Genomic DNA, 18,082 nt, shown 5'->3' on the forward strand with positions numbered 1-18,082 from the left:
ACCAATTTTAAATCCAAGTTCTGACGTAATTTTTTCATTTCAGAAGAAATAATCTGTAAAAAAAAAATTTCAAAAAATATATGATAGAAAGATTGCGGATTTTTAATAGGAAGTGATTTTTAGCCCACCATGTATCATATATAAAACTTGGAAGACTCGTTGAAACTAAATATTTTTTCCAAATGGATGACATAGAGATAAACTATGAACGCAGATTATACGCTCGTAATTGTAAATAAAATGTAAACTGAAGATCATTTGTTAGAAATCTGTTAAATTTATTTCTGAAAATTCGATTACATCACTCCTGGTGTGTAGTCAGACACAGGTTGAGGCTCAAATTGCGACTCGATCATGGAGTCTTTCCTTTCCTCGGCTTTTCGTCTACCACCAAGATCCCTCATGGCCATTTTCGTCGCAGCAAGGTCCGTGTCATTGTCTATAATCTGGACGATCTTCTGCATGGTCGAGTATTCCATCACCATCGCCGATTTCGGGTCTCCGTTTGCAGTCTGCGACGCCTCTGACATTCTCGTTCTGTTCTCGAGATCCCAACTTTCCATCATGTCTCTGAAACGTATGAACCAATCGTACATTTCTTTCTTTTCTTGTCGTTTGCGAAATGTGACGATAATGATCTTAGAAATGGCGAGAATTTTCTAATTTTAGCAAAATTTGGTAGATTTGAAGAAAACTCTTCAATCTGGTGAAAAATATTTCTGATGCCCTTCGACCTAACTAAAAGTATCTACAGATAAATAATAATGTATCATATTTTAAATAATATAAAATAAAAAAATATAAATATAATTTTAAAATATTTTAAAATATAAATAACAACCTAACTAAAAGTAGCTACAGATAAATAATAATGTACCATATTTTAAATAATATAAAATAAAAAAATATAAATATAATTTTAAAATATTTTAAAATATAAATAACGACCTAACTAAGAGTATCTACAGATAAATAATAATGTATCATATTTTAAATAATATAAAATAAAAAATACAAATATAATTTCAAAATATTTTAAAATATAAATAACGACCTAGAAGTATCTACAGATAAATAATAATGTATATTTTGAATAATATAAAATAAAAAAATATAAATATAATTTTAAAATATTTTAAAATATAAATAATATAAATATAATTTTTTTAAATAATATAAATTATTTAAGATATAATAGTATTATTATTTATCTTTTAAATACTTTTTTTAGTTATTTAGGTCGAAGAGCATCAGAAATATTTTCAACCGGGTTGGAGAATTTTCTTCAAATCTACCAAACTTTACCAAAATTAGAAAATTAGTCAGATCATGTACAAAATAAATTTTATAAAAATTCTTCAATCTTCTTCCTCTTCAAACAATTGTCATCCCTTCTCTAAATATGTTGAAAGCACAAATTCGCACTGAATTTCTAAAGAATTCAAACAGACTTTCAGAGAAGAGAAAAAAATTTCAAACTGATCGAAAACAAAACATAAAATTCCAAGAGAAGTTCTTTACATGGACGGCAGTCGTTCGTCGCTGGGTGTCTTGCTCCTCGACTGATGTCTCGCATTCGATTTCGATTTCTGTTTCGAACTCCTCCTGCTCTTGCTCTCTCGGTTCACCGTCGAATTCGATTTACTACGAGTGACAAGATTCGCACCGTTATCGTGTTTTAAGTGTACGGTCTTTTTCGACGAGTTATTGTTGTTGTTGTTGTTGTTGTTGTTGTTCTTCGACTTGGACAAATTGTATTTAGCACTCAGAGGATCTTTCTTGAAGCAGCAACGATGAGTTCGATACTGCCACCTGTCGAATACGAAGGATGTACGAGGAGATAGATAGTGAAAACGGAGATAGTGAGAACGCATGGTGAAAATTTCGATTACCACAATGCACAGGTTGTCACCGTGGAGCTGAACATGAAGAAACAGTTCAATACTGTCAGTACGATCAGTGGTTCCAACATGATAGGGATGATCAGACTCGAATTCGAGAATTTTTGACAATGGCGATGATGATGACGTGTTGAGACGAATCGTGAATTTCGAGACGTCTGTCAATTGATACTGCGCTGACGTTGCAGCTGTGTCTGCTTCGGAAATAGATGACGAACGATTGACTCGAATGCGATCGTGTGGAATTCTTAGATTATTATTTGGGTGTAAAAATTGGGTGGGCATAGAAATTCCATGTTGTATTGAATTTTTAAATAAATACAAATAAATACACATTTAAATTGTTAAAAGAAAAAAAAAATGTAAATATCATTTTTCCAAAAGACTCCAAATTAAGGATGTTTTAATAACTGAAACAGAAGTTTTACTGATCAATTTTATATAGGGTGGGCCAAAAATTCGCTTCCTACTAAAATAAATCCGTAATCTTTCTATTATATATTCTTAAAAATCCTCTTTTTACGAATTTTAAACATTATGAGAAAATCACGTTTGAATTTCAATTGAATTTAAAGCCATTTCCTTAACAAACTACAAAATTAATGAAAAAGAAAGAAACGACAATAATGAAAGTATTAATAACAAAACATAGGAATTTACGAATCGTTCGTTCTTTTCTTTTTTTCTTTTTTTTTTATCAAACATTAATCTTGCCTCTTACGTAACGAAGCCAACAGACTAACAAAAGATGAAGTTGATGATTTTGATTCTCTCTCAAAAGAGAGACGCTCGTTTGAGAGAAAGTTGACCGAGATCTTCCAAATGTCTCGCCCTTGATAATAACGCTAAAATTCACCCCAGAACAGCCAGCCATCTCCCTAACGAACCTCGTCGAACTCGTTCCAAAAGAAGCGGCTCAATTTGTCCCAGATCCTCGTTCACGTTGGACTCTGTATCACGCAGGTAATGATCCCGGAAGAGGGGTGGCAAGAGAGACGAAGGGCCAAGTGAGAAATCTACGCAGGAAGCGTGTACAGATTACGGTAGCTGTCGACAGGGGTAGCAAACGAGTGATCCAACCCCGCGGTGACGCGAGACCTCCTCTCTGTGGGGGTTCTCCAGCCATTTCTTTCGTCGAGGCCAAGCAACAATGGCCGCGGTAACCGCAATATAAAAACGAAAACGCACGTATCCCCGTGGCGACGCATCTGTGCCACCAGATATATATATATATATACATACATATGATGATGATATTACGTTTCACTGGACGTGTCGGTGATTTTTCGTTGCGGTCCCGAGTGAAATAGACGCGGACCACCCGAGGAGATATCGCACCTTTTCCACACTACCTGCCATGCGTCGATTTATTTATCTATTATGCCTATTATGCCGGATAGATTTTCGCTATTTATTTATTTATTTATTTATTCTCGAATGAAACGGAGGATCGATGCCCCGTGTGCGGCGGGCAGACACAAACATGGGAATTTTACTGTTGAAAGAGTTTTCAATCGATACTGGAACAGTCAAATCAGATTTCAGATTCTTCAATAACGTACGAATATTTTCGTCAACGTTAATATTGTTATTCCTGTTATCTGATAATGTGATTATTATTATTATTATTATTCAAATTATCAAATTACAATGATTCAAGTATACAGTATATAAGTATAGAATATTATAGTATAAGAATATTATAATATATAAGTATATAAAATTATAGTATAAGAATATTATAATATATAAGTATATAAAATTATAGTATATAATTATATTATGTAAGATTATAGTATAAGAATATTATAGTATATAAGATTATAATATAAGAATATTATAGTATATAAATATATAAAGTATATATATAATATACTTTATTATATACAAGTATACAATATTATAGTATATAATTAGTATATATGTATAGAATATTTTTGGATAAACATGAAATTAGTAATTTTTAGTACCAGAAATTATTAATAGAATTAACAGTTTGTTATATTAATTTTAATTGCAATGAATCGGAAAAAGAATTGATCAAACTAAATCTTTCATTCAATGCATCTACAAGCGATTTTATAATGATATCTAATTGATACGTGATATACGTGCAATTGCCTTTGCTTTCACGATGCTGCAATTGATTTATTTAAGAAATTAGAAGGTCAGAAGAGAATGTAATGTCTTGGGAAGTGAATTTTGAATATTTAGACAATTACAACACGACACACAACGTATGTAGTTATACATGTTATATATCTATTACTAATTATGTTAACGTGTACGCAACTCTTCACTTAATCAATTCGACATTTAAAATTCAACACGAATAGTCAACATTTACTTTCTCGCAATATCGCGTGAAAATTATTCTTACGAATCTGACATACACTGTTGAATTCTTAACTTGAAATTTTTCTCGTTTCAATTCTCTCTATTATTTTTTAATGATTTTTATTTCTCAACAATACCTGAGAAATATTTTTTAATAATGCCTTAATAATGCCTGAGGTACTTACTGCCATTTTGTCTGCACGATTTAAACAATTTCGTATTTAAAAATCAACACTCAATAGTCAACTTTACTTTACTTTTTTTTTGTAATGTCGCCAAAATTGTCCTTACGAATCTAACATACGCTGCTGGATTCTTGAACAATTGTAATGTTTCTTGTTTCAATTCCCATCAATTATGTATTACTTAATACCTTAGAGACTTATCGCCATTTTTTCTGCACGACCGATCGTGCGAAAATCCTCGATTATAACATCTCCTCGTGAAATATTACCAATGCTTGATGCCGAACGCTGTTTTCCACGACGATAGAAGACTCTTTTCTATCTTCAGAAACGATTTCGCCCTACGAAATATAATGTCTTGGTCACTTGTTCTATTCATCTCGGTGACCGCAGAATCTTTCTTTTGCGACCGATTCCCTCTTGGGGAGACGTATACTTTTCCACCTACCACCATGTGTTCATACGTGTCACGCTATTTCTCGTATAAATCGGGCGCATCGTCTTTTTTTCGTGGCTCGTCTAATTTATCGAGGGCCTTTGTTAGACTAGTAGACCACACAGAGAGAACGACATTTTTATGAACTCGCACGACAATCGCGATTATGAACCCTCCTCCCTGTTATTTTTCACTCTTTTACAGATTTCTGTCTCATTTTTTCTTTCTTTTTTTTTTTTTCTTATAGAAATGTCTTTACCATTTGAAATTTTTATTCGAGATCTTTTTTGGAATCGTAATTCTTTTTTTTTTTTTTTTTTAATGGAAATAGAAATTTATTAGATAGAATAGTTATTGGAAGAAAGTTATTCTTCGAAACTTTCTGAGATAAAAACCTATTTCAATATCAAGTCTTTATTTTCTTAATCAGTATTTTTTGATTCCGTTTGTTTCACGTGAATTACGAAAGTGAGTAATTCGCGAAGGATTAATTGAAATTTCTTTTCAGAAATTTCGTATAAATGGAAATTTATTTATTATTATTTATTTATTTGTTGTTATTTATTTATTTATTTATTACTTGAAGTGATAGTTGGAATAGTATTCTTCGAAACTGCGTTTAAACTCTATTTTCTTCGTGAGTATTTCCGTGAGTATTTTCTCCACGTGAATTGCAACAGTATAACTCGTTACTCGCAATTTTTTAAGATGACAATTTCCTTCTTTTCTTTATAATAAAATTTTAATAGAATATTCTTCCAAGCGTAATAAAATTTTAATAGAAATATACTTCCAGGCATACAGTAAATACTAATTAGGTAATTCCCTAACTCGAAGAGTTTTCTACTTTACTATTGCCTTGCCTTTATAACTTTTAGCTTTCAGAAGCTTGAAATGGCTTTCAGAAAATTAGCCATGAGCCAGGTAGATCCCCGTGAGGATTTTCTTTACGACAGGTGCCGATCGCGCCCCTTTTCTGGGCGTGACCGTTTTAATATTTGGCCATTGATCCATTTTTCATAGCGAATGACTTTTCACCGGAAACCGGCTAAGAGTTGACGTTTAGTATATAATTACCAATAATCCTCTCGGTTGTACCTATTTGCACAGTCCTGTCGCATCCTTGCTTTGTGAACGACGATGATCGTTCAGTGTCAAGTTTCAAAGTTTGGTATAATACTTTGCTGGTGACTCGTAAGTAATTTATGACAGTTAACTATTTATTTAACAGTAAAAGTTAATGAGGGTCCAGCTTTTGATTGGTCCTTGAAACTTGTTCTCTAAAAGATTTCGTGCTGATCGTAAACTTTCAATAAATGTATTATGTACTTATTTATGTACTTATTAAATGTATTATGTACTTATAGTACATGCATATTTATTATATTTGTAATATTATATTGATATTACATATAATATTAATACTATAATTAATTAATATTATACTGATGTTACATATAATATATAATATAATATAAACATATGTTATACATTACGTACTTAACAAGTATATATTCTTCTACAATTTAAAAAAACCTGTGAACTTATTATCAAATTCACTACCTTAAAAACCTGAATCGTTCTCGTCCAATATTTAGATCTACAATGATACATATTTTCTATAAAAATTACAACATCTCGGTCAAGATTTGGTAAAATCCACGAAACCTTCGAATATTGTGTGACGTTTCATTCCCAAGAAATCCTCCCTTAATAATAACTACAAACAATATGGAAAATTTCCACAGAAATTTAAAGTTCGAACGATAATAATAAATTGAATAAAAGTTCCTTGATAAAGACGACAAAAGATTTTGATAGAGAAGTCTTCGACCACCGTGAAGAATCTCTTCTACCAAATTACTCTCCTTCTCTCTCTCTCTCTTTCTTTCACGATCTATCTTGTACAACCATTTTTCCACTCGACGACTCAAAGGAGCCACGGATACCTCCTGGTTTCCCTCGTTTTTTTTTTTTTTTTTTTCTTTTTTCTCCATCGTGACGTCAAATCGATCCCGAAAAATCTCCGAACCGATTCTCACGATCGAAGAAGTCAGGTGCCACTCGTCTGAATGGGCCTTCGGATTCCGCTCGCTCCATTCACTCTTTTTCCAGACGTCGGGAATAGCCACCCGCCCACAAATGCCCCGTTTCTGGTGTCAAGGAATTAAGAGGAAGAAAAAAAAAAACACGAGCACCGGCGGACAATTGGAGACGCTAGAATGAAGACGATATTTCAGCGTAACATGGTGGATATCGTTGGGAGGGAGGGATACGTTCGATGAAAAATGAAACGATCGAAGGTGCCTCCGAGGATTACGGGCGTAACTGAACGAATGAAAGTTGGAGTGTTGGTTCAACGGTACAAAGAGACTTTGGAGCTAAAGCTTCAAGCAACGTGTTCAACTCGCGTAAATCAGTAGACACAAGAGAAACGAATTCGTGAATTTTGGAATTTTCATTTTCTTAACTTTTGCTTTGTATTTTTGTGAATTGGAGGATTGAGAGACTTGAGCGTGTGAACACTGATACTTGATCATTGAGGATTTCGCTGGACAATCAGCACGAGCCATTAGAAATTGGAACCAGTGAATTTTGGAATTTTTTATATTTTTGTTAATCGAATGAATATAAAAATATATAAATTATAAATATCATAAAAAATATATTATAACAACTGTTATAGCATAAATATCTATTTCTAATAAAAATCTATCTCTTCTCATATTATTCTAAATTAACACATTTGGAAGAACACAGAATCTTTCGTATAAAAATTTACCTCCAGCCAAATCTCTACTTAATAAATTCGTCAAATCCTCTCGAGAATTACATTATAATTCTTCTCAATATAATCGAACGATCGCGTAACACAATATGATATCGGTAACGATCAATGCACGTCTCCCAAAAGACTCTTAAACTCACCGTAGTAAAAACCGTGCGAAAATTTCATTCAGTTCGTGTGTGTTGAGATTTCTCGAATGACTGTTCCTTTCACCGTGAACCATCCTCCCCTCCCCTCGACAAGAGAGACTCTTTTCTATCTGAAGCTGAAGAGATTCGTCCCGCGTATAATATCTTGGTCACTTGTCGTCCCATTCATCGGCGACCGCAGACTTTTCTTTACCAACGATCCACGCTGGAAAAGACGTCTGGCCTTTCCACCTACCACCGCGATCATGCGTGTCACGCTATTTTTCGTACATCACGACTGCACGTCCTTCTGGTTGTCCGCCTAATTTATTGGCCAGAACTTTTGTCAGAACCAGTCGACCACACAGAGAGAGAGAGAGAGAGAGAGAGAGAGAGACACTTTTACGACACTCCGCGACAATCACGATTATGAACACCCAACAATGATTTTATTATTTACCCCTCCTACTGTTCTCTGATTGATTTCTTTCTCTCTTTACAATTTAAGGAAAGAGCAATTTTTTATTATGAAAAGAATTTCTTTTTTTTTTCTTTGCTCATCTCCGATTAGTTCTCCTCTACAATTTGAGGAGAGAACAATTTTCTACTCAGAATTTTCTTTTATTTTAAAAACTTTCGCGATTATTATTTACGTCTACTATTTTTTCAATTGTTTCATTTATTTTTGTTTACTATTATTATTATTTACTATTTACCGTTGTTGGTTATCATTTACTAATAATAATGTTATTTATTATTATTTACTTTTACTTTACTTCTACTCTTCATCGATTAATTTTTCATTTACAATTTGACGAAAGAGCAATTTTCTATTTAAGATTTTTTTTTTTATTTGAGTACTCTACTCTTCTCTCACTTATTTTCTTTTACAATTTGAAAGAATAATTTTCTACTTAGAGTTTTCTTTTATTCAAAAATACCTCACTTTCATTTACTCTCCTCTAATTGGTTTTCTTTTACAATTTAAAGAAAAAAGTCTTTTCCTAACGCCCTTCCTATGTTTATTATTTACAAACACGTTTTCGTCGTTAAAATAATTTAATGGCGCTCGCTTCGAGAAAATAATTGGCAAAATGTGGCCATCATTGTTCCAGAGCTGCCATCGAAAAGCTAAAAAGAAAACCTCGGAGAAATCTCAATATTGCCTCGTCGACAGTTAAAGGATCACCACGCAATTCGCAGGTACACCGCCATTATGGCAACTGAATGAAATACCAAGTTCTTTCAATGAAAATCGCGAAAATGGTCCGAAGAGGTACGTCCTTTACGCGATGCGTAAAAGTGCACGAGTCAGCGTGTCTTTCTCGTTGGTTCCTCGTTCATCCACCATCGGAATCATCCGTGGAAAATTGCTTCGTTACGATCGGATGAATCGTCCTCGACGCTTTCCTTTCTCGAACAGGGTCGTGGCTCGTCGGTGAGGACGAAAAATCGTCAATGAGGACGATTGATGGCGCGACGCCTCCCCTGAGACCTCATTGTAGTTTACATGTACATACATATATATATATATATATATATATATACATATAACACATCGTTCCAACCAACATTGCGACCATCTTCGTAATTGCCTCTCACTCCTTTTCTCATCTGTGACTATTGTCAATGACATAATTTGGTATTTGGTATTCTGCCACTTTCTGAAAAGCTTCCCAGAGGGGTAACGAACTTTTGTATTTTGTTGGAAGTGAATGGTGTTGGAATTCTCAGAATTTTACAACGATACAGGGATTTGGGGATTTTTGTGATAACATTGGAACTTTGATCTTGTAATACAAAAGATATACATAGTTTTCAACGTGATTTTACGATCTGTGTTCTTTTATAAATAAAGTATTACAAAACGGAAGGATGTCTGAAAAGATTAGACTCGTTGAAAAAGCGAGCAGGATTAAGACAGAAATTTTGTACGTTCTCAATGACAAGTCTTTAATTTTATTAATTTCTTGCTTGTTATTTAGTATAGAAGGAATTTGATTAGAATCTCTCTGAATGTGATACTTAATACATTAGAATTATCAAATATCAATAAACAAACTGCTCTAATTAACATTATTACTGAATATTACTGTATATTGTATATAAATACACTATCATTTCTCCTTTAAGTAAACTTTATTACACAAACAGCAAAACTTTTTTTTCAATTATTCTTCCACGCACTTTAAATATTCCCTTCAAGATGCAAACATACTAAATTATTTGTTTCGCTTGTTTTTCTCTCTTTTTGCTTCTTTTTTTGATATTTCCTTCTCTTGGATACAATCTTTCTCCCACGTAAAGTCAACCTTTCGAGGGGGTGGTGGTTCTACTTCCGGTTGCTCTGGAGACGGCGTCGGTACTTTAGGCATTCTCAATTCCACTTCCACGTTTTGTCTCGGTTGTTCGGGGAACTCGCTCTTCCTCTTCACTTTTAACATGAACACATTATCGTTTCCCTCGGTGACGCGATCCGTGTGCACTTCCTGGGCGTCGGTGCCATTAACAACAGGGTAAATCGTGAATGTTCTGCACTGATCGTTCGTATTTGGACCACCTCTGCATTGACCGACCTACGTATGCATTCACGTTCACTGTACACATATTTCTTTCCATTCCTCGATTTATTCTACTTGTATTATACTTTATTTATTATACCTTACTTATTATTTTATTACTATGAGTTTCGTCTGACGTTACAATCATTTGTTTCAGATTTTCATCTATTATAACTGTATTTAAAATTATAAAAAAAATATAATTGCAGTATAGTAATCACTGTCTTTTACAACTCTGGCAAATATTTGGTTATCAAAAATATCGAAATTATATATTATACGTTAAAAACGTTTATACCTGCACCTGTACTGCAAAATAGCACAACATCTTACCATGAAAAATGTGTCAAATTAACATAAGGAACGAAGGATCGATAATAATTTATCTCTTTTTTTCTACATTAACTCTCCTCAGAAAAGAATTACCATTAGCATTTTGTTGATTTATTTTTTTACGAGATATTATAACTTAGTCCACTGATGTTCGTACACTTACGAAGATTTTAAAAATACAAAATTGCACAGAACACATTAAAAATACAATGTTCCACGAGACAACCAAAATATAATACCAATAAGCTTTCTTGAAACAAATCTCTGCTTCTTTAATTGTCTTCATGAAAATATGAATTTAAATAAACGTCCAAAGACTAATTACAAGCCAACAATTTGTCTTTCCACTCAAGAATGTGTTGAACTTTATATTTATATTTTATATCATATAGGTATAAATATGATAGTTAATATGAATATAAAGTTAATGTAAATATAAATATAAATTAGTACAAATATTATATTATATATAATGTAATGTAAATATAAATTAATACAAATATTATATTACATATAATATAAATATAATATAAATATAAATTAATACAATTATTATATTATATATAATATAATATAAATATTATATAATATAATATAATTATAATGTAATATAATATAATATAATATAAATATTATATAATATAATATAATTATAATGTAATATAATATAATATAATATAAATATTATATAACATAATATAATTATAATGTAATATAATATAATATAATATAAATTGATACATACATAATATAATAAAATATAAATGTTAATGTTAAATATTTCACATTTTACATTAACTTTTTCGTTTACAACGTCTCTCTGCTTAGTTAACATCAAAACTTTCACACCTCGTAAGAAATGGCTTGGGGCATAGAGTCCTCATCGTCCCTCTTCCTCGGTTCAACGTGAAACAGAATCCGATTGTTGTCAGGTCCCTTCAATATTTTCGGCCCCTGGGTGCGCGTCGGCCGCTGTATCTCCACCACGTCGCAATCGCACGGTGGATCCCAGTCTTTCAACTTTTTCGACTTCCCTTTCTTCCTCTCCATGCGAATGACCAAGTGATTCCCGATCGCGGCAGTGCCGATTTCACGATAATACTTCGTAGGGCAATCGTCTTTCGGTTTCGAGGGTGGACATTCTAGTGGACAGGGTGCGGGTGGCATAGGTGGACAGGCATACATCTCTTTCTCTCTTTCTCTTTGAGCAAATTCAAATAAACGAAATAGTAAACGACCAAAACAATTCGACGATTGATCTCAAATCATAGTCATTTGTACACGCGTGTAACTTGGAATTTAGATGTAATTGTTGTTCAAGAATTGGATGTGATTGTCCTCGAAGGAACCAGGCACATTATGATGCGTACATCGCGGATTTTAAATAAATGGCCGAAAAGAATGATTTACCAAACTTGACGATGAATTGTAAGTCATAGTTATTTGACAGTCGTGGAATTTGGAATTTAGATATAATTGTTCGAGGTGTTTTTAAAGTTGAAAGAGGTTAGCGAGTTGCGATGGATTGAAGCTTGAAACTTGAAGGTCGATTCTTGTCGCGACAAGTTCAAGTCAAGTATTGGAGATATTAACTTAAATTCTTGCCTTGCGAGTTATTTTCAAAGGAACGTGCGTGTGCAGACAATGTAATTTAGCGCAACGAAGTGTTACCAAAAAATAAAACTAAAATACTTCAGTTTTTATTTGATATATTTATACAAATGTGGACACTATTTCATTTGTGGCAAAACAAATTTATAAAGTAGTGGTAATGATAAATAAAAATTGAAAGGTATCCTCTTTAACTAATAACGAAATTAAGAAAGAAAAATTAATTTCTTGATGCAATGGAAATTATAACGAACAAAATTAACAGAATATTTAATTTTCTTTTTAATATTACTTTTTATGATAATTGTCTGTAATTAATATTCTTGAAGTGTGTAATAGTTCTCGTAGCACTCGAGAATGTAAAGCCACCTTATTTCGCTTACATTGCCAAGTGATCTCACTTCGTATCTATGAAATTTATATGAATATATAAATTCATATGAAGAAATTTATATGGTTTTTAAACATTCAAATATGCAGTGGGCGAGACTCGTCATTTCCACTTATGGGTTTAAAATGGAACTTGAAAGTCGACTTTCATCGTGTCAGTTTCAAGTGATTGAGAAAAATCAGGCACATTCATACATATATAATCAACCAACCGATCCGTCATGTCACCGTTCTAATCCAACCACCATGTGATCATCATCAATTCTGTTTCTCCTTCTTCTTCTTCTTCTTCTTCTTCCTGTTTTACTTTCTCCATATACTTATAATAGCAAATATACTACATTTTCCATATACTTATAACAGTAAATTGTAATAAAACTTGTACAAAAAATGATGGTGGCGACGTACAAGTGTGGCTGCCCTCCGACAGAGAAGAAACCCTGTTGCAAACCCTGCCCGTCTGGAAGAAGCACCGTCAGAGTTCTGGAAGAACGGCCAGCGAGTCCCGGAGATTGTCCAAAGAGCGCCTGTTGCAACAAACGTGCCCTGAAACCAACTGTCTCTCGGCCAAAGGTTGAACAGCCTCCGCCATGTTGTCCTACGAGAGCCCTCGACTCGAATGAGTTCGAAAGGCCGCGTAAGCTTCGTTCGGAGATTGCGGAGAAGGGCTTGCCGTACAACGAGATGGAGGTCGCTATAAACGACAACAGGCTGGTGATCAGAAGCCAGAAAGAGGAGGTGAAGCCGAAATACGATCCACCGTGTGATTGTGTCGATGATCCTCAGCCTGTTCCGAGCCACGACGATGAAATCGATCAACCGCCAGTTCCGGGAACAAGAACTGTCACTCTGTATCCGCAAACGGGGATGCAGCCCAACGAGAGAGATGTGAACGAGAAGAACGTTTGCCCGGAAGAGCGAACGACCGTCGAAGCGGAGAATCCGAATGTATTCGTATTGAGGGTGAAGAGGAAGAGCAACAACGGTGACAAGAGGTTCGACATCGACTTGGAGTTCAAGACGCCGAGGCCTTGGTCGACGAAGAAGAGAACGGAGTACGAGACGGAGTGGAGTAAACTTTCGACGGTGAAGGAACCTTCGACGACCGAGACAGACGAGGTGCAGGTGGGAAGAACGAGAAAGAAGAGAAAGAGGAAGAAGTGAACCAATCTCAAACTTCACGCATTCGATCGTTCGATGATTTACAATTAATTGTTAGCAAGAGAAAATAATGAATAAATGAAAAACGAATGGTGTTTAGAGGGAATTTTTTTCGTTCACTTTAAATTAACAACAACAGGCTGTACATATACTGTGTGATTCGACTGTTGTGTTAATGTTTAAGTTGAAGTTGAAGAAACTAGCTCTTAAACAGGTTTGAGGAAGCCTCTCCTCCGACTGTTATTATTTTATTTATATTATAAAATAGAACATCGAAACGATGATACATTCAAGTATGTTTCAATATTACCATGACGGACTTCAGATTTCCTTCTTTTATAATTGATTAATTAAAAGATAGCAGATTGTTTTCGACAAAATTAATATTGATTTCTGTTTAAATAGAAGCATAATTGTATAAATCTATTTATTTTAACTCAATCAAATATCAATCAATTTTACAATGACTCAAATTATAATGATTTATTATTTGATATAACAACTTATCATACATATTAACTGATAATACATACATATTATATTGACACAATTTAATATAATTGAATATATACTCAAAGTATAGTGATTTATATATAGAATTTATTACAGATCGTTCCAACGTTCCTCTTTGAAAACGGCCAATCAAACGTTTCGATATCGATCGTGACGCGATCTATGCGATCCATATATCAACGAAGTCAACGCGCCCTAGGAGCCGTGCGTCCCGTCGAGCAAGAGGACACTCGCCGATGGCCACCTGAAGGCGCAAAACGTGAAGGCATCGACGTCTATTAGGGGGCTAAACGGTTTCTTAAACGAAAAGAGGAATGCATCCTCGAGTGTCAAAGACGCAACAATGACGCGGGCAAACATTGACCACCCGGTGGCAAGTTGCAAGCGACGACGCGATATTTGTGTAACGACACAGAAAATCGTACAATTATTGAACTGCATTTGCAGCAATTGCGGTAACGAGAAAATTTGAGAATCGATGATTTTACCAGGAAGTAAAAAAAAATTATAAACTATTTATAAAAATAATATATTATTTATTAAAATATATATTTACTTAAATAAATAAATATATATATATACATATTACGTATTTATTTTATTACGTGGATTGTGGATTGTTATTGACTAATTCGAAACACGTTAAAGAAGCCAGGAGAATGAAAAAAGTTTGTAAATAATTATTAATTTTGGTACATGAACGAAAAGGATATGAGATATTAGGAAGTGTTCTGTTTATATATATATTATATTTGTTTTTATATATTATATTATAATATATTTGTTTATGTATATATTACGTATATGTTACGTATATCATATGTTATGTATATGTTTATGTATTTGTAATATGTTTTTATATATATATTATAATATATTTTGTCTCGAAAAAATTGAAAGTTAGAAGAATATTTTAAATAGAAGACAAAGGGAACTAAACTGTGCAACAGTTCTTTGAGATAAAAAGGAGTATTCGTTTAGAAAATATTTCAAAGAAATACAGGCTACCTACAGAAATGTTTTGATAATCCGAAAATTTGCAGAAAAGTAAACTTTATTGCAACAATTAGTTTTCGAAGGTCTCAAAGGAATTGCATGTGAAATGTCACTATTACTCGCGAGTCGTTGAAATGGAATCAATGGTCTTCGCACCAGGTGTGCTTCCTGTTCCTTTAGCCTTCTCTCGATAATCGTACCTCGTCCATGGGGTGTCGAGTGAAGAATACAAACTTCTCAATAGTGTTTCGAACGTTGTTGAGTAATAGCACCTAATAGAAATCAAGATCAAGCCGTTTCCACGTTTTATTCTGTCAGATGACATCAAAAAGAAGTATTTTGTCCTTACATTTTGAAACACAATAAAAAAAACCTCGTTATCAAAAATAAAGCATAGATTGAATATTGAATACTTCTCACATCCTTACGAACGGGATAATAATTAAATTATTAATTTCTTACAATTTTTAATTATAGACAATCGTAGCTACCAATTGTGCTACAAATATCAGTCGCGTATAATGATATTTAAAAATAGGAAATGGCACTTAGAGTACCAAAACTAAAAAAAGGAAACCTCAAATTTCAGACACGCGTACGACGAATTCGCTTTGCTTTCGAGGACACGCCTTCCTAAATCTCGACGTTACAATCGAAAGAGCTATCGTAATCCAAGATTAAGGAAACCGAGGATCCCCCTAATCCGGGTCATGTTTAAGCGACCATTCAACCACACAAAATCAAGCTCAGCCGCATCCCTAAGTCAGCCTCCCTAAGCTCAATGTCTTCCAGCCTCAGATCAACCAAAGAAAATACTACAAGATCATGAAATATATAAGTAAAAGTGAACATAGATAGTGAGAAAATCATTGATTAAATAAATCCACATGTCCAAAAATGAAGAAACTCGGTCGTGGGACAGATTTGCGAAGGATAACGAGAGCCGAAGATGAAAGAAACACGGGATGAATTGCATCTTAGCAGAGAAGTCAGGAGGATTCATGTATCAACGAATCGGCAGGAGGGTGTTGACGAGCTCGAATAAACGTCTCAGTAGGGTTGCTGCTACTCGGCACGCTACCGAAAATTCCTCGTGTTCAAATTTAAGGACATGATCCTAAACTAGCTGGGTTTTTCCAGTCACACGAGAATCAGAAGTATCGCGTCGATATGACACGGTACTACGTTTATTGATTGCTTTAAATTCTAATTCACTTTCGTTTTTTAATAGAATTAGGTGCATTAAGGAAGAGTTTGGAAATAAACTGCTGCAGAAGAAGAAGTAGGATTTGAATAAAATTCCGTTAGATTCTATCCGTGTTTTTTTAAATTTTATATCTTCGAATTTGACAAAGTTGCAGTACATTCTGCAAATCGATGTAAAGTGAAATTTATCGTGATAAATCAGACGAATAAAAATTTTTGGACGGTACGATAGACAATGCTTAAACAAGTAAACGGAAACTAGAAATTTTCATCCTTTTTTGCAATATTGTTTTAACGCTATATATTTTCTTCAAATATATACTACATGAATATTAAATAAATATTATAGAATAATGATAAAAAAACAATATTACATTTCTATGTGTCATAATGTCCTCAGAAGACTGTAATTAAAATTCATTGTGGACAATCTTGCAGCAACTTCATTAGATACAAGAAGTATTTATCATTTATGTCGAAACTGACTTTTCTCGTTGACAACTTTAAAAATCCACATCTAACAATACAATCGAAGGAAACAGTGGTCGTTGGAAAGATAATTCTTTTGTTTTCACATAATAGAGCATTCGTTAGAACAGCCATTAAAGGAAAGAATTCTACTAGAAAAGAATGCCTTTAATCCTACAATTCACAGCAGGGATTCAAATTGCGATACTTCAGTTGCTCTTTAACATTCGTACACGATTTCTAAAATATCATATCATTTAGAATTTTCTGCACCACATAATTCACTAAATGATCGACGCTCTTGTTGTCGACGTAATCTAATAATAGCAACAGTGATCTTCTCGAAGGGAGAGCTAATTGAATCCGTCTTTTTTTCATCGCCGCAACATGGCTGACCACCCCTCGCATCTTTCTACCCCGGAATCAACCGAAACGTTTATGCATGCGGCCACAAACTATCGCGTAAGAACGTATTGCAACGAAAGCGGTGGCAAAAAAACGGAAGAAGGACAGACGTAGCCTTGCACGCTGTAACCGACCTTTCCGGACAGCAAAAGGGCGCAACCCTCGTTTTCCCCTGTACCAGCCCTTCTCTACCATTCACCCTATAACGTGAATAGGATTTCTCTGTTCCTCTAGCTAGATTTTCGTGTCGCCATTTTGAATTTAATTGTCGAGAAAATGGTGACTTTTTTTATGCTCCATATTTTTGATATTTTTAATACTTAATACGTTTAATAACCGAACCATTTACAGGCCAAATTTTTATATAAATCATCAACGTTACAAGCATGTTAATGCTCGATTGTGCTCAACCTTACATCAGTATCACAATAGATTATTATATTTATGAATAAATTAATCCATTCGCAGTGTGAGGGTGAAAGAAAGCTATACAAATACAACCTACTGTTGACAAAGAAACAAAATACGCGTAAAATCCATCCAACTCGTTCCTCTTGGCCATTCAACGTCGAATTTGAATTTCACTCGAAACAGAAGATCGCTAATTACTCGACGTCCAGTGGAGAATAAAGAAGAGAATTCGAAAGTTTGGACGTTCGAATG

General features: G+C 33.8%; 3 protein-coding genes across 3 annotated transcripts; 1 reads left to right on the forward strand and 2 right to left on the reverse strand.

The window, feature by feature from the left end:
* Positions 1-296: 296 nt before the first annotated feature.
* On the reverse strand, positions 297-2,057 carry LOC122533860 (putative mediator of RNA polymerase II transcription subunit 29). Its single transcript, XM_043663966.1, has 3 exons — positions 1,893-2,057; positions 1,522-1,812; positions 297-570 (listed from the first exon to the last, which is right to left on the reverse strand). The coding sequence occupies exons 1-3, from the start codon at positions 1,970-1,972 to the stop codon at positions 297-299; spliced, it is 645 nt and encodes a 214-aa protein (XP_043519901.1). The 5' UTR covers positions 1,973-2,057.
* Positions 2,058-6,501: 4,444 nt separating this feature from the next.
* LOC122533874 lies at positions 6,502-11,854 on the reverse strand. The gene is made up of 3 exons (XM_043663989.1): positions 11,519-11,854; positions 10,088-10,351; positions 6,502-6,579 (listed from the first exon to the last, which is right to left on the reverse strand). Exons 1-3 carry the CDS (start codon positions 11,852-11,854, stop codon positions 6,502-6,504), a joined length of 678 nt encoding a protein of 225 aa, XP_043519924.1.
* Positions 11,855-13,060: 1,206 nt separating this feature from the next.
* On the forward strand, positions 13,061-13,834 carry LOC122533875. Its single transcript, XM_043663990.1, has one exon. The coding sequence runs from the start codon at positions 13,061-13,063 to the stop codon at positions 13,832-13,834; it is 774 nt and encodes a 257-aa protein (XP_043519925.1).
* The last annotated feature ends 4,248 nt before the right edge of the window (positions 13,835-18,082 follow it).

Source organism: Frieseomelitta varia, unplaced genomic scaffold, assembly GCF_011392965.1.
Source record: "Frieseomelitta varia isolate USP_RPSP 00005682 unplaced genomic scaffold, Fvar_1.2 scaffold_558, whole genome shotgun sequence".
In the NCBI taxonomy this organism is placed as follows: domain Eukaryota; kingdom Metazoa; phylum Arthropoda; class Insecta; order Hymenoptera; family Apidae; genus Frieseomelitta; species Frieseomelitta varia.

Excerpts from the sequence above, each read along its gene's own strand:
- LOC122533874 (XM_043663989.1), bottom strand. The coding sequence starts at position 11,854 with ATGTATGCCTGTCCACCTATGCCACCCGCACCCTGTCCACTAGAATGT. Across the intron at positions 10,352-11,518 it reads CCCAAGCCATTTCTTACGAG|GTCGGTCAATGCAGAGGTGG; the intron begins GTGTGAAAGTTT and ends ATGCATACGTAG. Across the intron at positions 6,580-10,087 it reads AACCACCACCCCCTCGAAAG|TTATTATTAAGGGAGGATTT; the intron begins GTTGACTTTACG and ends TATTGTTTGTAG.
- LOC122533875 (XM_043663990.1), top strand. The coding sequence starts at position 13,061 with ATGATGGTGGCGACGTACAAGTGTGGCTGCCCTCCGACAGAGAAGAAA.
- LOC122533860 (XM_043663966.1), bottom strand. The coding sequence starts at position 1,972 with ATGTTGGAACCACTGATCGTACTGACAGTATTGAACTGTTTCTTCATG. Across the intron at positions 1,813-1,892 it reads GTGACAACCTGTGCATTGTG|GTGGCAGTATCGAACTCATC; the intron begins GTAATCGAAATT and ends CGTATTCGACAG. Across the intron at positions 571-1,521 it reads GACGAACGACTGCCGTCCAT|AGACATGATGGAAAGTTGGG; the intron begins GTAAAGAACTTC and ends CATACGTTTCAG.